Source organism: Arvicanthis niloticus, chromosome 19 (assembly GCF_011762505.2).
Source record: "Arvicanthis niloticus isolate mArvNil1 chromosome 19, mArvNil1.pat.X, whole genome shotgun sequence".
In the NCBI taxonomy this organism is placed as follows: domain Eukaryota; kingdom Metazoa; phylum Chordata; class Mammalia; order Rodentia; family Muridae; genus Arvicanthis; species Arvicanthis niloticus.
The window spans coordinates 27913577-27938690 of NC_047676.1; the positions used below are offsets into that span (position 1 = coordinate 27913577).

The 25114-nt window shown below is 36.9% G+C and overlaps 1 protein-coding gene across 13 annotated transcripts in view; it reads left to right on the forward strand.

The window, feature by feature from the left end:
* Spef2 (sperm flagellar 2) overlaps window positions 1–25114 on the forward strand; it is a 156923-nt gene that overhangs the window by 90252 nt on the left and 41557 nt on the right. For 11 of the 13 annotated variants that reach the window (XM_076916088.1, XM_076916095.1, XM_076916091.1 and 8 more), the window contains 6 exons: window positions 3720–3868; window positions 8051–8178; window positions 8259–8397; window positions 15622–15759; window positions 19691–19842; window positions 24772–24952. In XM_076916088.1, the coding sequence (XP_076772203.1) occupies window positions 3720–3868; window positions 8051–8178; window positions 8259–8397; window positions 15622–15759; window positions 19691–19842; window positions 24772–24952 (887 nt within the window). The remainder of the gene's footprint in view (window positions 1–3719; window positions 3869–8050; window positions 8179–8258; window positions 8398–15621; window positions 15760–19690; window positions 19843–24771; window positions 24953–25114) is intronic. The other 2 variants (XM_076916096.1, XM_076916087.1) reach the window with 1 other exon arrangement.

Genomic DNA, 25114 nt, shown 5'->3' on the forward strand with positions numbered 1-25114 from the left:
TCTTAGTCTCTGGGCATTAGAAAAATCCTTTGATTTCCTTTTGAAATCTTAAACATTTAAGCTTATGTTGATCTTAAAATATTTATTTTTAAAAGAATATTGTTATATTTTGCACATATTTTATATTTCACACATATAATATTCTTAATAGTATTCATATCTATTTCTTCTTGCCAACTCACCCTGCCCCCAAAACACCGCTCCCCAAAATTTGTGTCCTTTAAATTTTTTGATAATATTTTACCAATTTTTTGAGAATTTTATATTTTCCTCTTATTCTCCCTTAACTCATATCTACCCTTGCTTCTCAATCTCTCAATTTCATGTCCTCTTTCATTTTTTAAACATTAAGTGCTACCATAATTTTTTTACTTTTTAATTTAAATTTTTATTTTTAACAAAATTCATACATAATTGCTGTTTTGACATCATTTTCACCCTTCCCTCTGTCCTCACTAGAATTCTTCCTGTTTACTTTCATTAACTTTTCTGCTTTAAGTATTACTGAAACAAATATATTCTCACCTTCGATAAGATTTTTCTGCTTCTTCTTTAATTGTTATTTTTACAGGTATACATTCATATAAATATATACATAAGACCTCTAAGTTCACTTACTATTTCTCTTATGTATATATTTTAGGACTGGCCACATAGCACTGGATGACCAGATAAGAGGCTCATCCCTTGAGAAATTGATTCTCCCTCTCACAATGGTCATTCCTCGTCTATAGCTCTTCATCTGGGTAGAGTTTTATGGGATTTCTCCATCCACATTAGCACGCCACCTGATGTCATTGTCGTTCAGGTCTAATTCAGGCTACCATATTGCTGAGATTTCATGGGCACCGCTTCCCAGAGCTATGTATAAGGTGGCATCACAGTTTGTGTCTTGTTCTTCTAGGTCTTACCTTACAATCTTTCCATCTCCTCTTCTGCAATGTCCCCTGAGCCCTAGGTATAGGGATTTCACTGTAGATGCAGAATTGATATACAGAGGGTTTTTTTTTTCCATTCTAAGTTTAATTGCAACAAGGTGGGTTTCATTCATGATCTCAGATTATCATCTTACCACTTTACAGCTACATCTATCTGACCCCATGATGAGCAGTACAAATCCTAGGATCCTAAACATTGAAAATATTCCTTCCTGAGCTTCGCCAAAGTTCTTTCTCCGCACAGAATTAGTATGTGTTCGGTCTGACTCTAACACTGGGACTCTAGCTTCTTGGTTGCATTCCTCCGGTTGTATATCTCTAATCTAAAATGTTCATCTCAGCTGAGTCAACCTGCAGTTCAACTTTGGCAGGTGTTCTTTGCAGCCCAGTCAGCCATTAACACTATGTATCTGTTAGCAAAAAGTTGCTTTTGTTGAACACAGCTAAAATTAAGAAAGATGGAGGTAACCACTGTTAGCCAATATTTTAACTTCAACCAGTAAAAATACTGTCAGGTAACCACAGAGAATATTTTAAAACTAAAAGGTGATGAGTAGTAACAATGATCATCTTGCTTCAAAATATATACACCAGAATCTGTGTTTGCCTCTTGCCAACAAATGCTGGGTCCCAGGCTCTCCCCTCTCTGAGAAATGCTAATTTAATTATGAAGTGTCTGATTTCTTAAAGGGTCCCTTTCTGTCAGCTAATGCAGTTCACTCATTTCCTACAATTACTTATTTGCATTCTGCTTTTAAATTTTGCTTTAAATGTCTGACTTTTAATGTCTGCTCAACTCTTTACTAAATCACCACTATTTGCATTTTTCTGTTATCTATTGTTGGTTTATTCAGTTAGTTGTTTATTGTTCTCAAGTATAGTATTACTCTGTCATTTCATTTTTACCTAGACGTGTCTTTATTTATTTTAACATTGATCTGCTACTTTGTCTGAAAATTGAAGTTTTCTCTGTGACTCATTTTAATTTGTAATTATCTTGGCTTAATGGGTACACTTTTATGGCTGCACACTTGGGACTGGATAGCCAGTTAGAGATCTATCAAGTTATCATTATTAAACAAAAATTTCCTAAAACTGATGTGTAAAAATGTATGAAACATGAGTTTTTCTTCAAACCCTTTACGGATAAAGAATGGGCATATCAAGGACTCAGTGATCTCACTATAAACCCTGAAGACTTCAAATGACTTTCTTCATTGGACTTAAATAGTTAATAAAGATTTTGTTTCAAAGGAATTTTTTTTCACTACTTGAGCTATATACAGGCTTATTTCCCACTATATCCTCCTTCTCTAAGCATTTTCTTTGCTAAATATTATATGTGTTTAATGTGCTCTCAAAGCATGTTGATGCAAAATCTATTCCATCTCTCCTAATTTTCACTAAATGAAGAAAATATATTTAAAAGAAAGGGGATAATCATATTCGATTCCTCCATCTATCATTACACTTTTTTGTTTTGGAAATTCTTTAAAAAAAAAACCTTTCTTAAAATGGTCACAGATTAGAATGAATAGTGAAGAATCATACAGGAAAAAAGATACCCAGTTCTGAACAGGTTTTTTTGCTAGTCTGCAGGTGTATGAATGACTAATGGATATTGCTTTAATCTTATATGGAGAAATCACCTGAACTCTCCAAAAGTCATAGCTGATAATACCTTCTCTACTTAAAAACCATGTATTTTAATTAGCATAAAATTAAAGATATCTAAAGAGCATCACTAAATTTTACCCATTAGAAAAATATATTTGTCAGAAAGAAGTGCCCCCTTAGTTAAGTCATCTTCAAACTGCATGTACAATTTTCACCAATTAATCTGAAGGAAAGCACAATTTAGCCTGAGTGATTTTTAAAGAAAAAAAGTAATTGATCCTTTCACAGTATGTCTGTGCTCATAATACAAGGAAAGCACGCAACAGGTCTGGGTGGCCATCTTCATTGGAAAAGAAGAAGTTTATTTCCTATCTAGATTCTATATTGGGACATAGAGGACCTCCCCCTCCTCCTCGCCCTCCTACTTTCTTACTTACCATCTCCTCCATCCCCTTATTCTCAGAGTTTTGCTTTCATTTCTATTTCCCTTGATGTCTTCTTCCCTCCCTTCTTACTTTTCTAGGCTTAAATTTAACATCTAACCAGAGTAATAAATAATATCATTTTAGAAATCCTTTTCAACCTATAGGGAATATGAGAAGTTTCACAAGTTTTAGTTGTCTCTTCACTCATGTGTCACATCTATAACTTACCTCTTCTGGTTAACCCTTAGAAATGATCTTTCTCTAACTTCTGCTCTTGGCCCCAAGAGGCACGAACAAGGCCTGCTTATGTTCTAGACATCTTCTTTCTCATGTTGCATAAGGAATTTAATTTGTCAGTTTTTACAATAGGAAATTAAACACACATTATTGTAAGTCCTAAGTTTTGTAGGAGCCACACATGATTAGAGAAGCAAGTGGTGAATGAAGTGCCAAAACTGTAACAATAGCCAGACAGATGTGAGTTGTTTTATTCTTTTAAATTACAAAACAACTCATAAGTAGTAGTGGTAGTAGTAGTCGTCAGAGTGGTATTAGTTAATTCAGGGGCTACAGGAAATGAGGCATTTTTTCCCTTTATCTTTGAGTTAGTAAAACTGCCTGAAGAAGGTAAAAGAGTAATAGGTGGCCTGAATCCCAAAATAATCATGGATTTTGTCATCCTCAGAAACCTATCCTGTTAACCTTCTTGTACTAGTATGATTTCATATGCATGTTTAAGTTTCTCCTAAAGGAAAAGCACAAGGAGGCAAAATTTCAGTAAAGAAATCACCTGTTGGCTCACCAGACGTGTCACCCATGCCAACAGCACCGCAGCCAGTTAAGCCAGGATCAGAAGAATGGGTCTACGTGAATGAGCCCATACCTGAGGTAGGACACCCTAGAATCAAACTAGTAGAATCATTCATCATGTATATCATGTTTTACCACATTTGAAACATCTAAAAATCTTTCTGGAGCCAGGATTATGTAAATATTTACCAAAAAGCCGAGATAAGCCTGAAAGGGCAGCTCACTAGTAGAGGGCAGAAGATCAGGGATTCAGTCCACAGTATTGATGTAAGGGAAACTGAAAAAAAATATATCTAGAGACTTATCAGTAAACTGCATTTCAATTGTTCCTTTTGTTTTGAATTTCTGGGTCATACTTTGAAACTACTCTTGAGTACTGAAATCAGGGGAGCAAATAGTTCCTATGAGTACCAGTTTTCTGCCTAAGTACAAGCAGAGATGCAGTTTCCTAGATGCATCCTCTGGTGGATGCATACCCAGCAAATTTAAAGTTGGTCATCATGCCTAATGCCTTATCATAATATGTCCAGACAAAATTTAACCTCTGGCTTTTTATAACTGGAATATATATATATATATATATATATATATATATATATATGTACGTATATACGTATATACGTATATATATACATATATACGTACATATATACGTATATACGTATATACATATATATGTATATATATACATATATACATATATACATATATATATATATATATATATATATATATATATTCATTCATAAGACAACTCCATGACCCAAGAGCTTGTGATAAGTATGCTAGGCAATGAAGGGCCATTTTCCTATGATAAAGGTGATGCAGTTGCTACCTAGGCCTGGGGCTTCAAAATATAAATCAATCATCTTGGGGAAATCAGACAGTTTTTTTTTTTTTAAATAAAGATAATTGGATGTTTACAAGAATCAGCTCTATCTTTTTATTCCAGTCCACAATGGTTTCTTACACTGATATACTCAGCAAGGTCCATCTGTACCAAACATTTGAGAGCCAAGCCTTCACTGTAGGAGTTGTATTACAGTTGTTATTAAATTCTTCCAGGGTTGTTGTAGCCCCACATTAGGATGTAAGTTCTTTGGGGTAGAGGTACACAGCATAGCTCACTGTATTAAAGGAATCAGACACAGTCAGGAAGCTATCAAGAATCTGTCATATACTATTGACTGTGTCTGATTCCTTTAATACATATTAAGTATTCCAATTTTATGATAATACTAGTTAATATGAAACACTTAGATGTTTCAATAATGTATGTGCATGTATGTATGTATTATGTATCTATGTATATAATTATGTATGTATGCATATTTATGGATATCACTCCACCAAACAGAAGCTACTTTAAATGTATACACACTCAGAGAAACACACCCACCAAACATTTTCAAAATGTTTCAAAACAATCACTCCTTATCTCTAGGATCCCTCAGAAGAAATAACACTTACAAATGCTAAAATTTAAAGCAAAAATTTAGTACTAAGCTATGATCCAATCTCACATACATAAATCTTGGGATTAACTCTTGTAGAGAGCAAATGAATCCTGAGGAAAGAAAATGTGTTTACAAGTATATCATCAATACATCAGGAAATGTACAAAGACTAGGAGAAACCAAGGAGGAGTAATGCAAAGACATATGGGGGTCTGACTAAGGCCAGAACTACATGAATGTGAATGACACTTTTAAGTTTGGCTGCCAGTTTGGGATGGAGCCTGTCCCATCCATGAATCATATTTGCCCATGTTTTTCTTTTGTGTTGTGTTTAAAGAGCAGGAAATCACTTGGACCTTTTTCCCCTCACAGCTTAGAAGCTTTGCTGGGTGGATCTGCCCCTAGGGCACCCTTCCCATGATCCCAGTAAAGATCAGGCCCTGATCTCAAGCACAAACTTTGCCTGTGGTATTCTTTTTCTCTTCGGATTGTACATTTTGTATTTCTTCTGGCCTTGCTTGCTTTTTCTCATTGTACACCTGTATAGGAGTGATTGCTACTGTCCATGTAGTAGAGTGAGCACTAGGCTGTCTTGAAATATCCTCCAACAAGGAATTTAGTCCATGGTTTCTTAAGTGGGCCTCGGGTAAATTCTTAGGACAAAAACAGAAAGCATCACTTTTCCCAAAACACCACAAGAATGACCTCTAATCCACATACTAATAGTATTCCCTTTAGTAACCTCTTGATCTGGGATCAATAATCCACATGGCTCTCACAACTACTGTCTTCCAAGATCTTAGTGTGTTTGTTTACAGTATTTCTACTAGTTAGCAGAAGCCATTGAAAATTCTTCAGCAAGTTTCCCGTTGTAATCTGTTTTCAAAACACAATTCAGAGAGACAAGATGGAAGAAGATCTGCTTTCCAGCTCTGGGGATCATTTTAAACACATGGGCCACAATTATCCTACTTAAGTTCAAATCTCCACTGTGTCACCAAGCAGCTCTGTGTCTTGGTGTAAGGTATTTGACCCCTTTTTTCTTTACCTCATCTTCACATGGTGATTATGAAGCTACACTGTTTAGTAAATATTTGTCAGGAGATCTCTGTACTCCAATACACAAGAGCTGTCAAGAAATCCAGAAATACACACACACACGCGTGCACACACACACACACACACACACACTTACATGTGTATCGTTCCTCAGAATCATCATCATCTTGATTTCTGCTTCCGTTCTAGAAAGTTCTTTACACTATATAACTAGCACTACCTCTACATAGGCAGACACAAACCTAACCACAGGGCCCTTGTGCCTGCTTCTCTTTCTGCTCACCATAGCTATTGTCCAAATTTCCCTTTCTCTCATTGAAAATAATTCCCAAGCTGCCAAAGCAAAGGTCTTCCAAAACTCATAAAAACAAAACATCCCCTCTGTCACTGCGGAGCATTTAGCACCTGAATTAGTATTTTATACACACAAGCTTTTCAAGATGCTTTTGATTTTTTCCTTCTTACTAACTTAATTATTTACAGTCTGATAACTAGTTCCCCACCAGGATATAAGCTCCACAGGCAGGGACTCTGATTATTCACTGTAAAATGCCTTTTCCCTAAAGCACTGGTATGTAGAGTAACCATCTCCTCAGTGCTTCACTTGGGTGAAGTGGTTCACATGGTAAGGCACATGGGAATGGTAGAACAGCTTACATCAGTTCTTACTGCAGTGTGGCAGTCTTCACCAGCTAGATGAAACCTAGGATGTTTATCAATGGTCACAGGGAAAACAGTAGGAACATGGACTTTTCTTCTCCAAAGGCCACATGGAAGGCTAAGATGTGGAAAATACACAAAAGCAATTTCTACTCACAAGGGCAAGAATTTATCCAATGACATTGTTTGTGTGACAGCAGAGGGGTCTGTGTGAAATGTTATGTTCAATGTATTCATGAGATTGATAGAGTCATTAAAAAGCCTCTGGTATTAAGAATTTTATAATTGAAGAATAAATTAACTCAGATAATTTATAAGTGAGTCATGTGAGATTCCTTGGTAAGTAAGTATGTAGTCAAAAATGATTATATATCAAATTTATATTCAATATAATATATACTTTCAATTTTATATCATTTTCATTGATTTCATATTTGATTGCTTATTTGCATAATTGAAGGTAATGTAAGTTATACTTTCTGAGTCATACACTATATCCACTGTCTTGGTCAAAAGCAACTGAAGCAACTTATTCCCACCCTGACAGGAGGAACCCTCAGAGTTCTCCAAACATGGTCAGTTTCCAGCTGAGGCAAAATGAAATAAATCAACTCATTCATTCAATAGTCTTTGAGGACTTACGAGGTCTCACACCTCATGTGATTATAGGAAAAAAGTAATCAACTTTTCTTGATCCAAGTACTGATCAAGACAACTATAGTCCCTGACTAAACAGGGCTGATATTCTAGAATAAAGTACAGACAAACAGAATTAATGTTACTCATATTATAACAACTGGAATACAGGATGCTAAGACAAAATTTCAGAAGATCTGAGAGTAACCTTTCCAACTGGTTAGGCCAGGACAAGATTTTTGAAAGAATAATGCCTGTTCTGAAGCATATTGATTATTTGGAACAGGAATTATCTTCTAGAGACAGATAAGGACTAAGACATCTTAGAAGCTGTGCTCCAGGTAGTGGCAGTTGGGACATGGTCTCGATAAGTAGTGTCCTTTTGACTCAGCTACTCACAAGAATTTTCATTTTCAAACACTGATCTCTGCAATTTACTGTTTAACAGGAACTACCTTCATTTTTAGTACCTTACTGGGAACTGATAGAGAAATCCTACATAAACCACATCAAAACAGTGCTTCGACATCTCAGAGAAAGCCAACACAACGTGCTTTCTTATTTATATGAGACTAGGTAAGTAAAATCCCCAAAGGTGGAATTTGGTCATGGTTAGGTAGGCCAAAGATCCACCTTCTTCTCTCCCCTACTTATAGGACAAGTTTCCAGGAGTTTTTAAGGCGTCCAGATCACAAGCAAGATTTTGTATCTCAGTGGCAGGCTGATTTCAACTCTGTTCCTGAAGACCTGTGGGAAGATGAGGAAACAAAGGCTGAGCTACACCAAAGAGTAAATGTAAGAAATGCCATGACCTTCCGGGACAAGGTCACTATGGTTTCATTTTTTCCATCTGTACCCTTCATCTCCTTTCCATCTTCAGAAATGGAAGCATAGGTTAAAAATACAATGATTTGAACTATGGCCCAGTTATTGGTAACTTCAGAAATTAGTAACTTCACTGGCTGCTCTGCATTTTGGGTTGAAAATACATGTATGGCACACTTCTTAGAAATACTGGCACTAACCATGAAGAAGAATTCTTGGCACCTGCCTTGTAGACTCTCTTCACATCAGTTAGTCTGCCTAGCTGTGGCCATTCCTAGTGGTAATTACATATACCCCTCCTGAATCTACTTACTCAGCCTAATAGCAATAAGAAGAAAAACGAGGGCATCCCATCCTTTTCTCTATTGACCAGATATTTTGAGGTCTAGTGACATAGTCTCCATATTTTCCTATCTCCATCAAATACATACATAAAAGTTGAAAGGTAGGTAGGTTTTTGCAAGTTCATGAATCAAGTTTATTACCTTGATGTTTTAGGTAAGGGCTTCTGGTGCATAAGAAACCCTATTCAGTTTCAGACTTCATCTTCCCTGTGTAAATTGATAACCCTCCTTTGTACCAGCAAAGGATACCTTGAAACTATTTTATTTGTTGGTTAACGAGAGTCAAATAGTATGATCTTGTTGTGTGACACTATTCCTAGGGAAATGTAACCAAATGTCTATTCATTCTAGATAGGGGATTCACAACAGAAGTGAGGAAACACAGTCCAACTTGGTAAACTAATGAGTTTATCGTGGTTAAAGGAGTATGGGGGCATTACTTACAGAAGCATATAAATGACCCAAAGCTTATCAAGCATGGCTCATGCTTCAAAAAACCCTGAAAACCTGAAGCTCATTGCACAACTTGGAAATAGCTTGACGGATTAAGGAGTATCTCTTCCAGGTAGCTCAAGCATTCTCTGCCTCTTCTAGGCAACTTGGCTTGTTGGAATCTCTTCTCGGAATCATGACTAATTTACCTGTTCCATGTTGGGAGTGCCTTTCAATAGTCTTTAGTGCTTGAGGATAAGCTTGGAATCCAGTGATCCAATGATCTGGTCAGTTTTGGGAACTTCTTAAAATATTATTTTTTTTATTTAACCTGTGAGAATATGTATTTGTTGTTCTTCTTTTTTATTGAATATTTTCTTTATTTACATTTCAAATGCTATCCCCTTTCCTGATACCCCCCCTACAAACCCCTATCCCATCTCCCATGCCCTTGCTTCTATGAGGGTGTTTTTCCACCCACCCACTCCTGCCTCCACACCCTGGCATTCCCCTACACTGGGGCAGCCAGCCTTCACAAGACCAAGGGCATCTCCTCCCACTGATGCCTGACAAGACCATCCTCTGATACATATGAGGTTAGAGCCATGGGTCCCTCCATGTGTACTCTTTGGTTAGTGGTTTGGTCCCTGGGAGCTTTGTGGGGCAGGTTGGTTGATATTATTGCTCTTCATGTGGGGTTGCAAACCCCCTCAGCTCCTTTAGTCCTTTCTCTAACTCCTCCACTGGGGACTAAATTGGGAACCCCATATTCAGTCTAGTGATTGGCTGTGAGCATCTGTCTCTGTATTTGTCAGGCTCTGACAGAGGCTTTCAGGAGACAGCAATATCAAGCTCCTGTCAGCATGTGCTTCTTGGCATCCACATTAGTGTCTGGGTTTGGTGACTGTATTGGGATGGATCTCCAGGTGAGAAAATCTCTGGACAGCCCCTCCTTCAGTCTCTGTTCCACACTTTGTCTCCATATTTGCTCACATGAATATGAGCAAATATTGTTCCACTTTCTAAGAGTGACTGAAGCACTCACACTTTGTTCTTCCTTCTTGAGCTTCATGTGGTCTGTGAGTTGTATCTTGGGTATTCCAAGCATTTGTGCTAATATCCAATTATCAGTGAGTATATACCATGAGTATTCTTTTGTAATTGGGTTACCTCACTCAGGATGATATTTTATAGTTCAATCCATTTGCTAAGGATTTCATGAATTCATTATATTTTTTTTAATAGCTGAGTAGTACCCCATTGTGTAAATGTACCACATTTTTAGTATCCATTCCTCTGTTGAAGGACATCTGGGTTCTCTTCAGCTTCTGGCTATTATAAATAAGGCTGCTGTGAACATAGTGGAGCATGTGTCCTTGTTATATATTGGAACATCTTCTAGGTATATGCCCAGGAGTGGTATAGCTGGGTCCTCAGATAATACTATGTCCAATTTTCTGAGGAACCACCAGACTGATTTCCAAGAGTGGCTGTACCAGCAAATAATGGAGGAGTGTTCCTCTTTCTCCAAATCCTTGCCAGCATCTGCTGTCACCTGAATTTTTTATCTTAGCCATTCTGACTGGTGTGAGGTGGAATCTCAGGGATATTTTGATTTGCATTTCTCTGATGACTAAGAATGTTGAACATTTCTTTAGGTGCTTCTCGGCCATTCGAGTTTTCTCAGTTGAGAATTCCTTGTTTGGCTCTATAACTCATTTTTCCATACCAAGCATTAATGTAGCTCACATAGCTGACAGCTGGATAATATTATTGATGACATTTTCTCTCCAGTATTATACATAGGGTCTTTTAGGATGATGAGGGCTAGCTTGAAGGGAGAAAGCTTCTGGGTCAATACTGACTTTATTTCTCTAGGTTCTATGACCAGGTGGTATTTTCAGCAATAGATTCTTATTGTCAAATTCTAATGGGTATCTAAGAGCACTGGCAATAGCCTGTATTGTTTAGGGGGTCAGTGTCTCTAAGACACATTAGCTTGAGGAACTTCTTGAATCTTCTGGGTTGTTTACTTCCCACATTAAATAAGCCTCCTTTTAGAATTTCCTGAGTCTTAAGGAGCTTACTTAAAAAAAAAATGGAATAATTCCCCTCCCTTTATAACATCTTGATTAGGTTTGTTTGTTTGTTTGTTTGTTTGAGGCAAGATCTCACTATATGGCCTTAGATGATCTAAAGCTCACCATGGTAGACCATGCTGACTTCAAATATTCATAGGTCCACCTGCCTCTACCTCTCAAGTCCTAGGATTAATTGTATGTGCCACCACACCCAATGTATAATATCCTGAGTACTAACCAACTGCCTTCTAAGATCAAATGTATCAACTCAGAGGAAGTGTCTATAAAAGCTATCACTATATTCATTTGTACAGCAAACATATTGGCCAAGCTCTACCCCAGTGTCCAAAATGTGTTGAGAAAATATTAAAGCATTTATTATGTCCACACAACTAGTTTTGAACAGGTGAACACAAAGTCTATGACTCCAAAATATTTCCATGCTGGTAGCCGGGAGACAGAATAATAATAATAATAATAATAATAATAATAATAATTAAAAAAAAAACAGTAAATGTAAGGTGAGTGTGTTATTATGTTTGTTTTTTAAACCTATGACTGCATCAAAAAGAGGCAATAGGAGGAAACATTTCTGTAACTATTTTGCTTGTTGTGGATGTGGAAATCCTACTTAGAAGACATTTTTTGAATGGACTGAGAAACAGAATGCTATAGTTGACTCCATGCATGCACAGAGGAATGTTAATCAGTCATAGAGGAGAACAAAGGCATAGAGATCACAAACCTTGATGGGCATGGAGGCTTTCCAGGATTGGAAAGCAAAGTGAATATGGGTGAGAGGCTACTGATGACGTTGGAGAGATTGTAGGGGACCATATGACCTAAGGCTTTGGGTTACTTTATAGTAAAGATGGGAAACCTAAGATGTAGGTTTTAAATGCTTCTGTAGGGAAGTACTAGTCCGTATCTCTCACAAAAATAGCAAGGCATCCCAGTGGCCTGGATGACAGAGAAGTGCCAAAAGCTTTCATCTAAGAGATGTTCACCTATTACTTGTCCTTAAACATTTCTCAAAATGATTCATCTAAGTTAAATCCTACAACTGCCTTTTGTTTCTGTCTCTTTCCCACCATTCATAGAACTAGCTTTAAAGTCTCTTTTCTCTGTGTCTCTTTCTCATAGTAGATGGCTGTTGGCAGATAATAGGGAAATTTGATATGTTATTTATTCCTCTTTCTGAATTCCAATGTGCCACATGTATATTGTAGATAAATTAAATCATGAGTAGAAATTAGACTTAAAATTACCAAGTCCATAATCCCATACACTTACCATTCCTAATTAGTTTAAAAAAATGGTATACAGTACATATATACCTTTTCAACATTTTTATTCATCAATACAAAATGGTTTTTTGTGAATAAAAATTCATCTACAGAAACATTTTTATGACTAAAGGGTATGGCTAGTGAATATTATAATAATTTGTTAAAGAGGTTTCCATTATTAAATATATTTCACTAACAAATTTTTATTTTGTGTACAAATTTAATACAAAATTATGTCATAACATTTCAACCAGCTATATACATATTGACATCATTAATAATTAATTTTCTTGGGCTAATTTATAAGACTATAAATAAAAACAAAATAATTGAGTGAAAGATTATGCTTATGTCTAAGATCTTTGGGTCATATTGAAAACTTACAAATTTTTATTTTCAATGTAATTTAAAAATTAACAATAGAGAGTTTAATTTTACTTAAAGCAACAGGTTATAGGAATGTATCCAATATTCTATCATATATTTAAAATTTTGACAGTTTAATGGGTAAAAATATGTTTTCTTAAGATTTGCATTTTTTCCTATTGCACTTGAAGTTAGCCATTCTTTCCCATTTAATGACCATTTATTTTACTTCTTCTGATCCTAATTGCAATTTCTACTTATTCTGCTGAAATGTGTTCTTTTTCTTATTGATTGGTTTATATTATTTATATATTATTGATAAATACCATTAATTCATAATATATTATAAATATATTCCAAGATTGATGTTGACTTATTTGAAGTGAGTTTTAACGCAGAAAGTTTTTAATGTTTATGTAAGTAATTTAGAAATTTTTATTATATTGTCTTTAATGGCCAATTTAAAAGAACTCCAATCTAGGATTAAATATAACTTCACCATTATTTTTACTATTTTTTACAACATCACATTTTACTTTTAAATATTTAAAATATGTAACTATGATAGGGATCTCATTTTAATGTTTACAGAAAGCTAGGCAGATATTTTAAGATGATCCTGAAAGGTGTCAGAATGAGATTACATAGATATGCATGTTTGTTCTTACAGAGTTTATTTACTCTGCTTGTTTGATTGTTTTTTCTGTATACATGAAAGAATATAAAAACCAATATAATTTCAAAAAGAATATAAAAGTTAAATTTGAGAAAAGGAAAACAGAATTAATGAGAATAAAAAATCTTGACTACTTAGCAAATAAGAAAATTAAACATTAAAAATAAAATATCAACCCATATACAGACAAAGACATTGAGGACAGGAAGTGCAAAGAGAGAACAAGCCAACACATATTCTTCTGAGTAAACTTTTGTTATTAAGATATATATGTGGAACTCCTCATGAAATTGCTTCTCCAAGGAATATAGGAACCAAGTATGCTTTCTACTTGAGGAAAGTTCAATATGTTTGGAAATAATAAGCTTCATCAAAAATACCATGAGAGTTTTAAACAGTGGATTCTCAGTAGGATTACACAGTAGAGAAAAATGTGAAGCCTAAACAAAACTTGCCTTCCTTTCATGCCTATGAATAATTAAAGCTAGGTTTGGGATAAGGCTAATGTACATCCATTTGTTTATTTATTTGTTTAACTTTGAGACAGGGTTTCTCTGTGCAGCCCTGGCTCTCCTGGAACTCTACAGACTAGGCTAACCTCAAACTCAGATCCACCTGCCTCTGCCTCCCAGTTGCTGGGATTAAAAGTTATCACATCAGGCTTCACATCCATTTTTTAAAAGTGGTATAAGTAATGTTGGTTGAAAAGCCAGCTCTATCCATTTGTATTTTTGTACTTTGTGCATAAGCGATCTTTGAAAATGAAACTTTAAAACTACTGTAGCTCAGACACCTCTATGCTCTTTTCTTGCAACAGATTTTGACACACTGATTATATAATGCAGCAACCATCATTTCTAAATGCTCAGCATTCACAAGTTGGTGGCACTCTCTTATTTTATTCACACAGCAATGAGCCTAGGTACTTACCAGTAACAATCCCATTTTGTAGCTGAAGAAATATGGCCAATAGTTTAACATGTTAAGTGGCAGCATAGGAATCTATGTCCAAGCACCTAAACTCCTCATCAAACTGCTTCTCCAAGGAAGCATTATCAGCGGCATGAAGACAGATTGACAAAGTATATCTGCAGGTAGGGCTGCTATTCTGAGAAGCAGTGTAATAGCCACTTCAGCCCCTAAAGTACTTTCTTTCTTAAATTCTAATCTTATCTGATATCACTTCTGGAGCATAACTTAATGCTACAAATTGCTCGAGCCCAAAGATTCATATCCTAGATTTACCATTTACTCACCTGAGAAAAATGCCTCCCTACCACCCAGTATCCTCTTATAAAAATATAGGTAGTGAATGAGCTACCTAAGTTTGCTTACAGGCATTTAATGGGTGATCAGATATGTCAACAACATATTCAAGAAGAACTCAATACTCAAAGCCACTATAATTTTGGCATACTTATATATAAATTATAAAACAAATGAAATATTCCCAAATGCCCATACTATAGGCCTATTACTAGGTGTAAATACGATGTTATACATTATACTATTCACTTTTCTTCTTACTGGACACAGCCTGGTATGCTGCTGAGCTGTTGTTGATCATCCCATTATAAACATTTTTTTTTTTTTTTTTTTTTTTTTTGGTCAAAGGATGCTGTATCTGTGATAAGTAACAAATTCATGGCATTGGTTCAAATAAAAAAGTGTGGTTTTGTTCCCACCAACCATATTTGCTATTGCTATTGTTTTGTTTTTAAATTCACATGCAGTGGTATTCAAACAAAGATGATTAACAAAGAAACTAACACACAAATAGAACTATCCATGGAAAATATGATAGACATAGATTTGTGAGACCTGTGGGTCTCTGACCTGACAGAACAAGAGGGTCACCCTCAGAATAAATGAATCTAATACACAAACTTGTTAGACCTGTCTTCATAAGGGACATCTCCAGAAGCAAAAACTCCTGGGTGCATGACACTGAAGTTGTACAAGGCATGATTCTCAAGCGCAGCCACGCTGTCTCTCTTTCCACTCAGGATCTGCGAGACCGCCTGTGGGACATCTGCGAAGCAAGGAAGGAAGAGGCAGAGCAGGAGAGGCTTGATATCATTAATGAGAGCTGGCTACAGGACTCTATCGGAATAACAATGAATCACTTCTTTTCCCTGATGCAGGTAGGAACAGCCAGACACGGGGACACAGGTTCCCTTTGCAGCCTTATTCCTCAGGGAACTAGTCCTTCGGGGATGTTAAGGGTCTGCTCAAGTATTGTTTTGCTCAGACCATCCTATGTGGGATGCATTCTCTACTTGGTATGCATTCTGGCTTGCCAGGAAAAATTAGCTAACACAAATTGTTCTGTTTTGTTTTGTTTTTTTTTTATCCCAGCTAAGCAACTACACAGACATTGCATCTCAAGCAGCTACTCAACTCTGCATCCCTATGAGTTGCAGAGGGATTGCAGAGACACTTCTGAAACGGGAGTATTTACCTAATCAGACTTGCAAATACTTAAAGGTGGCCATAAAAGCCAAGGAAATCTGCCCTACCATAATTTCTGGGCTACATTACCGTCATGGGTACCATTGCTATGACTGGGAGAGAAAGAACAGACCAGCCTTTAGTTGTTAGATGTCACAAGACAAAATGACTATAGCTACAGATTTTGAGAGCTCAAGGATCGATGTAGGATGAAATGAGATCAATTGTGTTTTCTTGTCATTTTTTTTAATTTTATGTATATCTGTGTGTCAAAGTGTAGTTTCGTGAACCTGCTAAATGTCTGTTTAGATGAGAAATTAGTTTCCTTCCCTCATATAGGAGCCTTGAAGTGCTATCTGCCTTGAGAAATAACTATAGTTTGGAAAGATGGTTTTCAGACAGTGAGAAAGGCATGCCTGCATTACAAAACTGATAAAAGGCTTGTCTTAAAATGTGTATTTCAAACACACAGAGAGAAAATGTTTACAATGGACCAGTTTTCTTACATACTGAGGGAGGACAGGGGCTGAGAGTCTGGAAAAAGTCTGTCTAAAATTATTGATGATTAGGAGACTATCAAAAATATCATGGCCAAGCTATGCTTACTTAATTGTTGTTAACAGACTAGTAGTTTGTAGGGAGAATGGAAGGGGAGCAATTTCTTATCATAACTTATTAACCTAGAAGGTAGATTAGAAAATAATAAAATAATCTTGGTGATATGACTTAACATCGCAAGTGTTCAGTAAATCTTTTCTAAACAGATTACCCATCAATTCTAGTAGTTTCAGCCTTTAACAGGAACAATGCCTGTTCCAAGGGTGGGTCTAATAAGTAAACGGAAACCCAAAGAACAGAAAGCCCTCAGGAATTATAGTAACTCCCACCTTACTATTTTTCTTTCCATGGTTTCAGTTGCCTTTACTTAATTACAGGTGTGTGTGTGTGTGTGTGTGTGTGTGTGTGTGTGTGGTGTTTATGTGTACTTTTTTGTTCTTGTTTTGCTTCTTTGTTAAACTATGACCCACCTACTGATATGCCCATCAATTTATTTGACAGAAGCATTAATTCATTTTTTACTGTCTTAGATTTTTGAAACATCTTCTACAACAAAACATGCAGTTTAGAGCAACTTAAATCCATAGTCCCTTACTGCCTACTCATATTTGACTTAGTAAAACCTGTCTCATATTCTTTAGGACAAAGCTGTGTTTTGGGTCAAACACGATGAGGTAAATCTTTGACTCTCATGCTCTGTATCACCTTGCGTGGGATGCTTAGAAGGCATGTTACAATGCTTCCATTTTTCATTTCATCAACATTGTACATTCTCCCTGCCCATTATTTACTCAGTAGCTATCCACGTTATCAGATCATATACTTTGGTTTTGAAGTGTTTTTGTCCAAGTAGCCTTTATATTCCTGTCTAGTGGCGTGGCGTGATGCCTGAACTATTCAGTTCATGTTCTTTTGTGACATGGACATTGCAATCATCTTATATGCATACAAAAAATGAAAATAGTACAACTGATTCTTCGAAAGAATCTACATTCGTGTTAGTGTCATTATAATATGTTATCGATATTCTATTAATAATTCTAGACTGTTTTCAAATAGGTGTGAATGCACAGAGACAAGGTTTTAGTCCAGTAATAAATAAAGGTCTTGAGGTGTACCCTTATTGATGAACTATATTATATCCACATGAGAGGGTTAACGGAATCAGGATATCAGAAGGAAAACTATGAAGGCATGTTAGCTGAATTGTGAAGATAAGAATGATTCAAAACAGTTTCAACCAAAGGACAGCACTGAGAAATTATTAAGCACAGTATTAAGCCTATTCTGGAGTATGCTTAGCTCTACAACCCATAGTTTATACATAGGACTAAGTAAAGTGCTCAACTGGTCTAAACTTATCTGAGCAGAGTTCAGGGTATCATGTTAAACACATAGCAAGAAAATATTGTGAGTACATCTTAACAAAGGTTTATGGAAGAAGCAGCTGCAGTCCAGTGATACAGGCACAGCAGACTGATGAGTCTGAGCCATAAATGACTCTTGTGGAATAATATGACTGTAACGGTTCATTCATATATAGATTTGGGGTTCTTATCCTAAGTTATTGAACTAGTGCCCACACCAGACAAAGCAAACTCAAACATCAGAGTACATGCCAGCCACTACTCTCAGAAATTTCTAGAGCCCAGTAAACTATGACAACAGCATCATGCTAAAGGTTCTGTCTTCATCCTCATTTCATAGATAAAGAAACTGAGGCAAACTGGGATGGCACTATTGGCCCAGTAGTTCCATCTAGTAAATGCAAGAAGGAACTGAGTGTGACCACAGAATCAGTAGTTCTTCTGAAACACCACTATCTTAACAACATTTTCCTAATAGTTGAGCTTCACAGGTAGGACACAGTTAGCTTTGTTTGGTGCTACTCAGCTAACCTCAGCCAATGGTGGATATGCTGGAGAATAACATTCAGTTCAGCACATGAAGAAAGAATATGGTGATGGGACCATCCATCAGATAGTAGACCACTGGTTCAGCTTATATTTTGTCTGGGATACTCAAAATCAGAAGCCTTAGTGTTTGTCAAGGACAGAAGGAATTGCCTGTATTACCTCACAAACAGCTAGATAACCATTCCCAAAATGGGTTCCATGGAAACTTGCCTTCCAAGTTGCTCCAGAAAACATTGTAATTACGTAAGTGTCTTTGGAAAATGCTACATAATCCTTCTTTCTTCAATCAAAGAAATATCTGTAGCAGAGAAAGAATAGGTTGAAAATGCAGGATCTACCTTTGTAGCATTAATAATGTTTAGGGATTCACAGAACACATGCCCAGCCCATGCCCAGCCCATGCCCAGCCCATGCCCAGCCCATGCCCAGCCCATGCCCAGCCCATGCCCAGCTCATGCCCAGCCCATGCCCAGCCCATGCCCAGCCTATGCCCAGCCCATTCCCAGCCCATGCCCAGCCCCTGTGTGGTGCAAGAGCAAACCTGCACTGACAGAAAGACAACAAGCACATGTATCTAACTGTCGCTCATTTTATAGCCAACTCCTCTGCACTACTCTTTTTCCTTCAAGGTCTCTTCTAGCATCTTCAACAGAGAAGTGGAGCAGAGACAACTGAGAAGTTAGGAGTTATGTCTTACTTGTTCACATTAAGCAAGAAGAGAACCTGTATTGTGAAAATTACTGTTTAACTTTGTGTGCTTGTTTGTCGTGTTTCCACAAATAGTTTTTATAGTACCAGAGAAATAGAACCTAGTGTTGTTTTTATTTTGGTCTCGTATGTATAGTATAGCATTTGTGGTACCCCATGATGACTGAATTATTGGTAGGACAAAGAAGTTAGTTGACTGAAGCATCTTTAAAACCAATTATTAAAAAGTAAGTATAATCCTGGAAAAGTGGAATTGCACTTAGTAAACATTTAAAGTGCAACATTGTTTGCTTTCTTTAATAATTATAAAAACTTTATGAGCAAAAAAATAACCATGGCTCTTTCTAGAAAATTCCTTTCAACCAACATGTATGTATTAAGGAAATACATGCAAATAAGTCTATTCTTATTTGGGTATTGATATCCACTTTCTATATTAAAGGCAGAAGTGAACCGTTTCCAAGATACCAAAAGACTCCTTCAAGATTATTACAGAGCAATGGAATCCAAAATCCCACTGGAAGACAGTAAGAAATTTACTCGAGTCCCATTGGTTCAGCTCGATGGTAAAGAAATTTCAGAAAACCAGCTCAGGTAATGCAGATCACTCTATTTGTTACAGTAAATTTGTTTTGAACATACAGCTCTGGGTTTTAAATTATAAATCATGCTCCTATTAATGAAAATCCCCAAACATTCTAAAACACTGGACTTTTTTTTAAAAAATGACTTAGATGTGGCATTAACTAGAGATAATATGATTGTTTATTTTGTTAGTAGTTAATATTTACTCTTTTGGTTATAAAGGTATAGTTTGTTTTATGTCACTTTCCACAAGATTCTGCTCTGGATATCAGGCAGTATATCAGTTCTGTATTGAGAAATACATTTAGCTCCAAAAACTCTAGTAAGAGATTAGGAATATAAATGAGAGAACCTGATTGTGTCTGTCAGTCTATCTGGCTCTGTCTCTCTGCCTCTGTCTCCCTGTCTGCCTGTCTGCCTGTCTGCCTGCCTGCCTGCCTGTCTGCCTGTCTGCCTGTCTGCCTGTCTGCCTGTCTGCCTGTCTGCCTGTCTGCCTGTCTGCCTGTCTGCCTGTCTGCCTGTCTGCCTGTCTGCCTGTCTGCCTGTCTGCCTGTCTGCCTGTCTGCCTGTCTGCCTGTCTGCCTGTCTGCCTGTCTGCCTGTCTGCCTGTCTGCCTGTCTCTCTTCTCTCTCTCTCTCTCTCTCTCTCTCTCTCTCTCTCTCTCTCTCTCTCTCTCTCTCTCTTTCTGTGTGTGTATGTGTGTGTGTGTGTGTGTGTGAGAGAGAGAGAGAGAGAGAGAGAGAGAGAGAGAGAGAGAGAGAGGAGAGAAAAAGAAAGGGAGAGAGAATATTATGTAAACAAAAGAGAGGGGATTGCCATTCTTCATTCTTCTTTTACAGGCAAGGAAACTGAGAAACAGTAAAAGCTCAGCAGTATATATTATCATGACCTAGGAAACTGAAAGATCAACAAACTAACATGATATTGCTGCCAACAGAGATGGAAAGTTAGTTGTAGGATAAAGACAAATTATATTTTTAGCCATCTAAGTCATTGGCAGTAAAAACTTAGTTAATTTTTACAGACTTGGTAGATGAGGTCAGAGGAGGGAAGACAATAAATAACTCAGACTCTGAGTGACTGTAGAAGATAGAGAAGATGCCATCACAAATGGTGCAGCAAGGGGGTGCTAGTGATCCCCACCATGTGGTTTCCAGCCATTAAACACGAAGATCTGGTTTAACTTTATTTATGTGAATTAAGACAAAGCACTTGAAAACAGAATTCAAAATCATTTAGGAAAAAAAGCTAAAATAGTATTTTCTGGTGGTCATTAAGCAGGATATGAGAAAAGAAAAAACCCTTAGTATCAAGATGAAGGTATTAGCAGAAGTTAGATTTCCAAAACAATATATGCACATTGAATGCTATGTTTGAATCTTCAAGAATATGAGCTGTGTATTTTATATTTAATGAAAGGATCTTTGCCTAGACCCTTGCTCAGCCAACATAAGTGTAAGAGTTGTATAAACACAATATAGCATAATGAATTTATTTTGAAACCAGATAGGTCTAGTTTAAGTCCTAAATCTGTCATTTACTAACTCTAACTAACTATATGTAAGTAGAATAATATAATTTTCTTGGCTGTCAAGCTACTGCAACTCAATGTAAGCCTCAATTTCCATTTGAGTAAAAGTGAGGTCCTTGTGAGAATCTCAGAAAATAGAATCAACAAGGGATATGGGACCATGTCTGAAAAATGGAACACTTAAAAATCTAGTCCCCAAACTATCAATAACAGATGGCTTCTTTTGTTATTGGATAATACATAATGATCCACTCTTGCATATATGTAATATTTTAATTGTGAGTATTGCATGTTCTCCTTTTACTTGTTTATCCCTCCCTTGTTTCAAAAATAACTTAAGAAGGTATTGCTACATTGGGTTATGCAATGACCTAAGGTCCATTTCTCCATGCTTATGTCCTTCCATCTAATATTATCATATTTCTGTCAGACCCATATATAATGTTGTGAATACACAGAAGGGTGAGTGTACACCCTCTTCCGGTCCCAAGTAATCACACTTGGCAAGCTGCTAAAAAAAATCTTTGAAATTAAAAACACTAATGAAGACCAGTGGCAGTAGGAACCATTATAACCACCAAGAGAGACCAAGTTCCAGTGTCTAGAGTGGCAGTGCATTCTGTTCTTAGCACATAAAAGCAAACCAGGCATAATGGGGAAGCTATTAATGCTGGCTTGTAAAATAAGCCCATAGAAGAACAGACAGTTCTTATTTTTTGCAGAGCAAGTTTGTACCAATCTCAAACTCAAATCAGTGCTGTGGCAAACTGCTGGAACCGTCGGTCAGTCAGGACACCCACCAGCTCACCATCCAGTCAACCACAATCCATTACATGCAGAAAGGAACAAGGAAAGTGTTAAGCAGTCTTGCCTACTTTTTCTACCTTGTTCCTTCCAAAAACCCTAAAATAACAATAATGGTAGCAATATAATATTTTCATCATAATGGATATATTTGTCGATAAAGAATTTGTCATGATACAACCATAATAATAACATCTTTGTATTATTCCAACAAGTGAGGCTCCGAAATTCAAGTACCATACCTAATTTCTTTTTTTTAATTTATTTTTATTGGATAGTATATTTACATTTCAGATTTTATCCTCCTATTTCACCCCCCTCCTCATGCTTCCATGAGGATGTACCCCCACCTACCCCCCACTCCCACCTCCCCACCCTCGAATTCCCCCCTACTCAGTGTTTATCCTTCATGGGACCAAGAATCTCCTCTTCCACCTATGCCCGACAAGGCCATCCTCCTCTTCATGTACAGATGGAGTCATGGGTCCCTCCCTATGTGCTCCCAGGCTGGTGGTTTAGACCTTGGGGAGCTCTGGTTGGCTGGTATTGTTGCTCTCCTCATGGGGCCACAAACCCTTTCTGCTCCAAGATAGTGACAGAACTATCAGTACTACAGGGAATTTTTTCTCCAATAAATGAATTCTAAGCCCATCTTCATCAACAATTGCCTATCATTTTTAATATAGAACTACACGTTCCCATTTCCACATCCCCTTTCTGTTTTATTGATTAAACTTGTTTCTAGGCAGTGTCACATGCTCATGGTTCTGATTCCTATCACTGTCTCTCAGTTCCCTCACCCAGAAGTCATTCCTCCCTCCTGTCTGTGATGCAGAGACTCATTGGTGCTCAAGGTGCTTCCAATAAATGAGCACACAACCCCAAACATGACATTTCTACCACACCATCCAAGGCCCAGGGAATACTACAGAAGAACTGAGAGGAAAAAATTAAAAAAGCAAGAGATAGAGAGACTACAAACACAGGACATGATATGCCATTGTAAACACAAGCCCACAGGAGCTACAGTTGCTTGTACTGGGTCTGAACAAGAACAGGCCTGCCAACAATCATGGGAATGGTAGGGGCTCATCATGCCTTAGCTTTTTGTTGAACTATTGGCAATTGATGGATTCTAGAGGAGGCACAGTCATTCAAAACCCACAGCCATAGAGACAGATGATTCTGGTTAAAAATCAGTGGGTCATAAACTCAAAATCTTTTTTTCTAAAGAATACGCCATGACTACTGTCTCACAAAGCAAAATGTTATGCCATGTAAAATGTCTAGAGATGATCACATACATGATCTTATTGGAACTTGAGTGGCTTTGATTTACCAGCAATTTGCTATTAAAATATAATTCAATATTAAATAAATTAATTAAAAATATAATTCGATGCATGGATGTCTTTTCAATGCATTGCATTTATAGCTATGGTAGATCATAAGAGTTCCAAGTACTGGGTCAGAGTTATCAATTCTTCTGCTCTGAGAATATACCATGAATGACCAAAGCATAAAAGAAAAGCATTAAACTGGGGGCTTCATTAGTTTTAGAGGGTTATTCCATGACCATCCTGGTAAGAAGCAGATAGACATGGTGCTGGAGCAATAGCTGATTTATGCCCTGATCTGCAGAGAGCAAGCAGAGAACCACTAGGCCTGACACGTGTTTTTGAAACCTCAAATCCCACCTCCAGTGACTCACCTCCTACAACAAAGCCCATAAATACTCCCAACAACCATGCCTCAAACTCCTAATTCTTCTCAAACAGTTCACCAACTGAGGGTGAAGTGTTTAATTAGGTGAACCTACAGGGGGCATTCTCACTCAAAATACCACACTTGGTGAAAATCAATGCGTTAAGTTCAAGAAATCTTATGCGATGCTTCCAAACAAGAACAAGCTGGTTGTTTTCAGGAGCTCACAATTATCTTTCTAAACCATTGTTCCAGAACCCCCTGCTTCCTGACTCTATAAAAACAAATGCTATTCCTGCTAATGATACTGCTATCTTGTTAAAATATCAATCAAGTCATCTTTGGAGTTACTCTTTCTCTCTCTCTCTCTCTCTCTCTCTCTCTCTCTCTCTCTCTCTCTCTCCCTCTCTCTCTCTCTCTTCCTTCTCCAAACTTAAGGCCCTTTGTATATTTTTCTATTAGTTCCATTTTTTTTTATGTCAGGATGCCAAGTGATATTAGCCATCTTGAATATGTTTCATTAGGTTTATTTTACCCATATTGATTTACCCTCATGGGAAGTGTGTGCCCTGGAAATATGACAAGAATAGTCTCTCTTTACAGTCTCTGTCATCTAATACTCCTATTTTAATTATTGAGAACTAAATCTGAAATAGTCTTGTTTCCTTCTGTGAGCTTTCTATTTTTAGCAAGCTTTTATAAACCATATAAATGTGAATGCAGCGTTGTCCAATCATATTCCTTTCAATTAACTCTTCTAGGAAAACTTTGGAAATATAAATTGAAGCACCAAAACAAACAAACAAACAAAAAACCCAAAGTAACACAGTCACAAAAATAGAATTCTTTTAAATGAAAGCCTTAGGCTTATTTGTTTTTGTTTTTGTTTTCCCCTAAAGAATCCCTCTAGTTCCTCGAATATCCAATTCTCCAGAAAATATTACCATCAAACCAAAGTCAGCGACATTACTAAAAGGCAGATCGGATCCCCCATTAGAAGTTCTAGAAGCCAACTTTGAAGTAGATGAGAAGATATTATTGGACACCTGGCAACAGGCTTCTTTAGCCATTTCCCACATGGTAAGCAGTGCCTATGGTTGCATTTCTTGTCAACAACCCTATTATTTATGTGACGTGATTGGTAACATGGTACAAGTGTGACACTTAATGACAGTCATAATCATAGTGTAAAAAAATGCATGCCTTTCAGAAACTATTGTTATTATTATCATTATCATTATT